This window comes from Octopus sinensis, linkage group LG13 (genome assembly GCF_006345805.1).
Source record: "Octopus sinensis linkage group LG13, ASM634580v1, whole genome shotgun sequence".
Taxonomy (NCBI): Eukaryota; Metazoa; Mollusca; class Cephalopoda; order Octopoda; family Octopodidae; genus Octopus; species Octopus sinensis.
The window spans coordinates 49,766,412-49,776,602 of NC_043009.1; the positions used below are offsets into that span (position 1 = coordinate 49,766,412).

Genomic DNA, 10,191 nt, shown 5'->3' on the forward strand with positions numbered 1-10,191 from the left:
ATCTATCTATCTATCTATCTATCTATCTATCTATCTACATACATACGTACATAAACACACAGACACGTGTGTGTACTGTGTATGTATGTATGTATGTATGTATGTATGTATGTATGTATGAATGTATGTATGTATATACATATAAGCTTATATAATAAACAATATATTATACATCTCAATCACAGATTAAATAAAATAAAACTTAATCACTCAGAAACAATGAATATTTTCATGTTTGATTATATATATATATGTGTGTGAGTGTGTGTGTATATATATATATATATATATATATATATATATATACACACACACACACCTCTTTTTTGCTTTAGTCATAGACAACGGCCATGCTGGAGCACCACCAAGTGTAGCTTTAGTCGAATGAATTAACACCAGTACTTTTTTTAAGCCTGCCACTTATTCTATCGGATTTCTTTTGCTAAGCCACTATGTTACTTGGATGTAAACTTACCAACACCGGTCGTCAAGCGGTGGTGAGATACACACACACACAAACCATATATATATATATATATTCACACGAGGGGTTTCTTTCGGTTTCCGTCTAACAAATCCACTGAAAAGGCTTTGGTTGGTCTGAAGCAATAGTAGAAGTTACTAGCCCCAAGGTGTCACGCAGAGGGAACGAACCAGGAGCCATGTGGTTGGGAAGCAATCTTCTTACCATACAGCCACTCTTGCGCCTATATATACACACATTCGTATTTTGTGTCTGTGTATATATAAATTGAATGTGAAAACGGTAACGTGTACCTTATTTGTATAAATATACGAAAATATACATATTATATGCATATTAACGTGTACATATATGTAAATTTGATAGATATATATACACATGCATTATTCACACATTTATATACATACACAGACAAATATCACATTTGTTTCCCATATATATATTTATATATATATATATATAGGAGACATGTAGATGTATCTCTGTGTGTGTATACACAATGCATATATGCACACATATATACATAATCATAAATTAGGTATATGCATTGTATACCTTATATATATATCATAATATCAATATATAGGCGCAGGAGTGGCTGTGTGTTACGGAGCTTGCTTACCAACCGCATGGTTCCGGGTTCAGTCCCACCTGCATGGCACCTTGGGCAAGTGTCTTCTACTATAGTCTCGGGCCGACCAAATCCGTGTGAGTGGATTTGCTAGTCGGAAACTGAAAGGACTCCGTCGTATATATGTGTGTGTGTGTGTCCTGTAACGTACCGGTTCGGCAAAAGAACCCGATAGAATAAGTACTAGGCTTATGAACAATAAGTTCTGGGGTCGATTGGTTCGACTAAAAGGCGATACTCCAGTATGGCCGCAGTCAAATTACTGAAACAAATAAAAGAATATATATACACACGCACATGAAGTATAACTATTTAAGTATATGTGCAGTATATACTTTATGTGTACATCATAATATCAGTGTATATATATATATATAATATATATATATATATCACATGTACACACACATACACACACAATGCGTATATGTACATATACGTAATTATACTTTAGGTATACATGCATTATATATATATATATATATATCATATCAATGTGTGTGTGTATAATCATACACACTCAAATACAAGTATATTGTATATATATATATATATGTAAATGTCTGTATATATTTTATACACATGCTCTTACTCTTACTTATTTCAGTCATTTGACTGCGGCCATGCTGGAGCACCGCCTTCAGTCGAGCAACTCGACCCCGGGACTTATTCTTTTGTAAGCCCAGTACTTATTCTATCGGTCTCTTTTGCCGAACCGCTAAGTAACGGGGACATAAACACACCAGCATCGGTTGTCAAGCAATGCTAGGGGGACAAACACAGACATACACGCACACACATATATATATATATACATATATACGACGGGCTTCTTTCAGTTTCCGTCTACCAAATCCACTCACAAGGCTTTGGTCGGCCCGAGGCTATAGTAGAAGACACTTGCCCAAGATGCCACGCAGTGGGACTGAACCTGGAACCATGTGGTTGGTAAGCAAGCTATTTACCACACAGCCACTCCTGCGCCTATATGCTATGCGTAATATATATACACATACAATATATATATTGCACAATTATACACATATATAATTTATTTTTCATGTACCTGAAGATATTCTAATATCCTAGCCAAGATACAGGTAAAGCCCGTTACATATATTTACCTGTCTATCCATGTATATATGTATGTATATATATATATATATATATATATATATACACACACACACACACACATGTATTATGTACAGGAGAATCGAAGTACGAATTTATGCGACCCATGCGTTTCCCTAGGGAATTAGAGTACTAGGTAAAATGGTTCTGTGAATCGAAACCGCGTCGCTGAGACATTCATATCACTTATACACACGTATGCCTTCAATTACAAACTTATGACGGAGCCACTAAGTGACCGCTTGATCCATTAGCAACCTAACCTCTCTCAAATCGCAACACACATTACAAATTTGCAAACATGGGATACATCTGATTACAAAATCCCTGCTCTGCAAAAAAAAAAAAAGATGGCATGAGCATACCTGGAACACCTTTTGATTAAACATTTGCTCAATCAGGCCCGACCTAGGGCTAAATAACTCATGGATTTTTTCAGTTTATCATACAGCCTTTGGCAGGGTTAGGGGGGTGATTTCAGTGATATAACTAATGTGCTAAAGTATAGATAAAACCTAATTATGTGTCACTTTATTAGTAGCTCACCGCATTTGTCTTTGCATTACATATGAGATGTATGCGTATGATGCAGGTATACAGGTGAGTTGCAATGTAGAACACGACACAGGTGTGCCTGCAGTAGCACACAACATACAGGTTGCACTAATGCATTATTGAACCAATAAAGAAGTTGGTCAGATGATGTAGAAAAATAATTAAAACGGAATTTAATTTGGAGAAAGTGTATGTACGTAACGTCAGCATGGATTGTCCGTGTGTGTATACTTACATACATAAACATATATATATATATATATATATATATATAATATAATATATATAAAATCCCCTGCTGCACATTTAGAAGATAGTGCCATAAGAGGATGTCATGCATCATTCTGGATGTACATTATTATATGTATTTGTAAGTGCACGTACAGGAATCTATGGACACATACGTAGATAGATAGATAGATAGATAGATAGATAGATAGATAGATAGATAGATAGATAGATAGATAGATAGATAGATAGACAGACAGACAGATAGATGTATTAGCGATTAGCATTAAAGTTTCATATTTATTGACGGATACAGGTGACACAGAACTAGAAACAAAGATGGGTAGATATAATTTAGATAATGCTATATATATACACCTCATGGCTTTACCTGGCTCTACAATTGGCCGGGTATTTCTCTAGTATATACATACATTGAACGCCACGCATCCATTTCCAAGTAAGTTTATGTATATATATACACTAAATCTAGACAGGTAAGCGAAAGGTAGATATGCAGATCCTAAATACAGCCGATAACTAGAAATCAGTATATAGGTGTATAGATCATTGTATGAATGTGTGTACTGTGTGAGAGAGTTTGAAGGAGATAGATAGATAGATAGATAGATAGATAGATAGATAGATAGATAGATAGATAGATAGATAGATATGTATGTAGGTAGATAGATAGATAGATAGATAGATAGATAGATAGATAGATAGATAGGTATGTATGTAGGTAGATAGATAGATAGATAGATAGATAGATAGATAGATAGATAGATAGATCGATAGATAGATAGATAGATCGATAGATAGATAGATACGTACGTAGATAGAGCAAGAAAGTGGTAGTTATGTGTATAGGTAAAACTGGAAATAGCCACACGAGTTAGCTTGTTAGATCGGAAAATATTTTTGGATTGGAAAGTAATTAGCTTCTACCAAGTCCCCGGATCTATATCGGCAGTAGTCGGCATTGATCAGAAGACTTTTACGTTCGATTAAACGAAAAGCTCTTCTATCAAGAGCACATACTAACCAACCAACACGTAGCAACAATGATTTCGGCGCGCCGTTGTATAACAACGACCAGACTAATTGCAAAGGAACTCATAACGTTAAAATATCGGTTTCGTTCAGGAACAGCACAGATAAAACAAGATTTCCATCTCTAATTTCACACACGGCACAGGAAAAAGAGATGGAAATATATGAAGAGGGGGAATAAAGGAAAAGACTGTGGAAAAGAGAAAGACATGAGAGAGCAAGAAAGAAAGAAAGAGCGAGGTGAATGTGTTTGTATGAGTGTATCTTGCACGTTAATGAAAGCACGATCTTTGGCGATCGATTCTTGTGTTAAGTGGATGTTGGCTGACAAGACCGAGAATTCTTTGTGACTATAACAATACTAGACTTCCGAATAAACTTTTCCCCTCGACGAACAGAAACGCATCTTTTGGCGGATCGGAGTTTCCTGCAATAGAATCCAACTTTTCCTCTTGAATTCACGACCTTCTTTTCACTAGATATCGTGCAGAGACGTTGAAAATATCAAAATAAATATCAGTTATTTTTATCACTGACATTGATATTTTCATATCAGCTATTTATTATTATCACGTTTAGTTATAAAGCTTGTTGTGTTTGACGAAAGGAAATTTATTATTAGACTCGCGATTGCCGTAGATTTTAAAAAGAGTCAAGCAACCGGTCAGCGAAACTGGCGGCGCGGTTTCGATTTCTTGTGAAAGCAATTACACTTTACTTAAAAAAACTGCCAGTGAGTGCTTTTGCGAAAGAAATGAATGCATGTCATAACATCACAATTTCCTGTTCTTATACATCGGAAGTTATTGAATCTAATCCAAAAATATCTTTTGTTGAAAGTGAGTTCGTAGCCAAACTATTTTGTACCGATTTCCACTTCACTGAAGTCTTCTAGAAATATATAATAGATAAAGGTGTGGACATTACAATCTCCGATACAACCCACGCCATGATCACCAAAAGGGGCTGAATGGGAAGTGATGGTTATAACAGGAGAAGCTAACTCTACGACAAACTGTATTGGCGACCCAGTTTCAAATGATGGTTGGAGCCATTTATCGGTCTCAAGAAAAGTCAGTTTCATGACGACAACTTATCATTCTTTCAAAATGCACCCAAACTTCGCTTTCAGAAACTTTATTATTTAATCGTTTATTATTATTATATTCCTAATATCATCATCATCATTATCATCAACAACATTACGTCAAATTACTTTTGTATTAATAAACTTACTGTCTCCTACAATACTGACTTAACTGAATAATTTATTAAAACGAAAAGAAAGATAAAAACCTAGAGGATAATGAATACTCTCAATATACACGCACATGTACGGATGTAGATATATGAATGTGTGAATATATATTACATATTTGTATGCATGTGTAAGTAGATTTAGAACATGTATGTATGTATGTATGTATGTATGTATGTATGTATGTATGTATGTATGTATGTATGTATGTATGTATATATATATATATATATATATATATAGACATACATGTTATAAATGTACTTACACACACACATATATAGACACACGTGTCTCTCTCTCTCTCTGTATGTATATGTATATATATATATTGACACACGTAATGTGTAGTCATATATGAGTATGTGAATTTGTAACGTGTGTATACATACATACATACATAAATATATATGTATGTATATTCTTTTCTACTCTAGGCACAAGGCCCGAAATTTTTGGGTAGGGGGCCAGTCGATTAGATCGACTCCAGTACGCAACTGGTACTTAATTTATCGACCCCGAAAGGCAGAAAGGCAAAGTCGACCTCGGCGGAATTTGAACTCAGAACGTAAAGACAGACGAAATACCGCGAAGCATTTTCGCCCGGCATGCTAACGTTTCTGCCAGTATATATATATATAGATATATTATGAGAAAGAGCGAGAATGGGGGCTTTGATAGATAGATAGATAGCTTCTTCACTTTGAAAGTTCGAGGGTTTGAGTTAAAAGTTTCTTGGTTTCAGTTTAAGTTTGTGTTAAAAATAGCCGGAGGAGGTCAATTGGAAAGAGATGAGGAGTGGAGGCGGATAACGAACCGGAACTCCAAAATGTAAGGAAAGGAGACAATCTGAAATTCAGATCGACCTAAATATAATAATCACAGTTAATTAATTACTACTACTACTACATGTAACAACTGATTTCATCACAAGTCAGTACTAAGTTTTGTACACTTAGTCATAGAGGAAAAAATAAAAGGAAATTAGCGAAAGCTGGGTAACACGTTAACAACTTTTAAGAGAGACGATGATGATGATGATGATGATGGTGGTGGTATATGGGAGTATATATAATTCGGTTGGTTTATAGTGCAGTTTCCAGAATGGGCGTTGAGTGAAATTATATACATTACATAAATAGCTGATTGTATTTTGTATGTAACTAACTACGTATGTATGCATAAGGACATACATACATACATACATACATACACGAGATGAATAAAAAAAAAAATTAACAGACGCATATCACTATCTCACGTATATATACATACATACATACATACACAGAACGCGCGCACACGCATTCTTCGTTTACACATATTTAGATAAACATAGGCATATACATGTTTATCTAAATATATGTAAATTGATAGGTATGTGTGGTGCATGTATATATATATATATATATATATAATATATATATATATAGATATATATATATATATATATATAATATATATATATAATATATATATATATATATATATATATATATATATAGATATATATATATAGATATATAATATATATATAAATATATATATATAAATATATATATACATACGCACAAGTACGGGTAGTTCATCATATGTCTCATTTCTTAGAGCATACATCATACACACACACACACAGAACCGCATCTAGAAAACATGGAACCAAAATTTGACGTTCTTAAAGTGTTCATTTTGTTTGTAAATTCAACACGGTTTTCCTGTTACACTTGCTTCAACTGCAGCACTCTTTGAGATATTTACTACACTCACACACACAACGAACAAAAATATATTTAAAACTATTATATCTATATATATATATGTGTGTGTGTATGCATGTATATGTAGGGGCAAACGATTGATTTAAATGCTATATGGAAGATAAATATTCAAGAAATTCCGACAGCGTAGATAGATAGATAGACAGACAGAAAAATGTATGAGTCGAGAGTGTACGTGTGTGTGTGTATAATATATACACACGAAATAAAATGAGCTACAGTATATACATCGTAGAAAATACAGTGTATACTCGACCATACTAATTAAAGATAATTCAAAGAACGATTATTATGCACGAGCTAGTTTTATATCGAGGTGTAAATTGCATGTACACGCACATAGTCTTTGTGTGTATGTATGTATGTATGTATGTATGTACTCGCATATAAATCCTAAATATACATGCAATATATACATACTGTATATGCGTATATACATCTATGTGTGTATATATATACACAGATAAATACATCTTTATAAATATCATAATTAGTATACTTTATTAAAAATGTATCAAATATATCCATGTATTTATACGCACGTATACATCCATGTACTACATGCATGCATACATGTTCACGCTTTCATTTACACACCTTCGGGTTATTATTTATACACTTACATGCCCTAAGTTTTCAATTAACTTTTCTCATGATGCATTTCGGAAACATATTACACATAATACATACACGCAGACACAAGCATACAGACATATACACATACACCTTAAAACCATAAGCATCGATTTCGCTGAAGAAATACCCCAAATACCCCTCACGAAATATAACGATAACAACAAAGACAGTAGTAATAATAATAATAGTAACAGTAATAACGATGATAATAATAATAATAATAATAATAATAATAATAATAATAACAACAACCACACTCTGCCGGACGTTTAAGAAGCTATCGGTGGACAATAACAAACGCACACACTCACATACACACACTACACAAATAGCTTACATGCGAAGGAATAAAACAGCGGTAACAAATGAAGGTTTTAAAATAATGGTCAACTTACATTGGGTTGGAAGCATTCCAGTAAAATGGTAAGCGGTTCCCACTGTCCACCACATCTACCATGGACATTGCAAGTGGTAACAATAAGGATATGTATTGAAAAAACCAAGGCATCCTCTTGTAAATTCGAATAAATGTCCTTCCAATATCACTCATTCTTATTTTCACCGTTCTTCATTGAATAGCCCCAGCAGAAAAAAAAATATATATAAAAGATATTTATCAAAGAATCCAGCCAGAAAAAAAATAGCCCCGAACTTCCTCAAAGACTATATATATATATTTATATATATATAGATAGATATATATATATAACCCAACACTAAAAAAACAAGTTGGATATATATATATATATATTTATAAATATATATATGTATATATATTCGTGTTCTAAGATATATATAAAGTATATGCTTATGTGTGGGTATGTAGTTTTAAATCGATGTCGATATCTTATAGATATATGTGTGTGTATATGTGTAAAGTTGATTGTTTGTTAAATGTTTACTTCAGCAAATTCACCAGAGACAGCAAAATGTTGCTATTTAGATGCTGCTATGGTTGTGATGTTCACAGAAATAAATGATGTCGGTGTGTGTTGTTTGGTTATTGCTGCTGGCTTGGTTGTGTTATACAGCAACTAATTTCTTCTTTACTTGTTTTTATTTTCGATGCATTAAATATAAATTCTAGAGAGAAGAGAAAAAACATCTAAGTTTTCGGAAATAAATAATATTACAATATATGATAAATTTATAGCTAGTGTTTTGGTGCAGGTCGCCGGGTCACAAAACTTCCGATTCTTCTTTATTTTTCTCTCTCCCTTAAAGAAACCCACTGGTTATAAAATAAATATTTCTTATGTATGTGTGAGAGATTTCTGTATACCGTACACATACATAACTTCAAATATTTATTATATACACATATTGTTTCTATTCGATAGTGAAAAATGACCTATCTGTGGGGGAAAAGTCTTGTGCTATGCAATGAACAATCATTACAGATCAGTTATCAGTTTTATATACACAAAACTAGGAATTATTTCTCTAAAAAATGGGGGATGGGAGAATTAAAAAAAATATTACAGTAATAAAGTTGATGTATTTTAGTTCAACTTCCTGCCAAGTTTTGTTTGCAAGTAGGTTGACGCAAAATATTTCTATAAAAAAAAATATCATAAACAATGATCGCTTTGTTTTTATATAAAGTTATTCAAACTATTAGTTGGCTTAATTGCGCAAGTGTTTGTAAATTCTATGTCAGTATTGTTAATGCATATATGTATATATATATATATATATATATAAGACGTTTTACTTCTTTCTTCACACCGTAGAAAAAAAAATATAAAAACAATAATAGTTAAATCAAAACTTTTTTTTCTTCTTCTTCTTCTGTTCAGGGAAGCTTTATATATATTCGATGATCAACCGGGGTATTTTCAACATTCCATCAACCAGCTCAGTTTTATCTTCATTAAAATACTTTTCCAACTCCAGTTTCTCACAGACAAACAAACCGACAGTGGATTTTTCACTGAACAAACTGAATGATTTCGTTTGTGAGAGTTTTACATGTTTTCTGTATTTTTCTCACATTTATATATATATAGTTATATATATATATATATATAAATATATATATGTGTGTATATATATAGACACACACACACACACAAACACGCACTTCGTATATATTTTAAATGTTTTTTTCCGTGTTCCGTGTGTATTTGATTTTTTTTTTTTTGTTGTTTTTGTTTTTGTTTCTTAAGATCCGCTTCGTCCTGTCCCTAAGTATTGTTTGTTGTCGATAGGTTCGGTTGGGTCCCTTTTACTGTTTCCGTCCGTCCGTCCGTCCGTCCGTCTCGGCTACAACCCCTCAAATCGATAGCTCAGCTTATGGAGCACGGCTTTTTGAAAATTATTATATTATACTATATTATATATATATATATATATATATGTACTATATATATATATATAGTAATAATAACGGTAATAATAAAGGACTGTCTTTCTCCCCCGACTCTATTCAACG

The 10,191-nt window shown here is 32.9% G+C and overlaps 1 protein-coding gene across 1 annotated transcript in view; it reads right to left on the reverse strand.

Annotated features, from left to right (window-relative positions):
• LOC115218503 (ephrin-B1) overlaps positions 1-8,422 on the reverse strand; it is a 360,527-nt gene extending 352,105 nt beyond the window's left edge. The window contains exon 1 of the mRNA XM_029788361.2: positions 8,153-8,422. Coding sequence (XP_029644221.1) covers positions 8,153-8,307 — 155 coding nt within the window. The 5' untranslated portion in view covers positions 8,308-8,422. The remainder of the gene's footprint in view (positions 1-8,152) is intronic.
• Between the last annotated feature and the right edge of the window lie 1,769 nt (positions 8,423-10,191).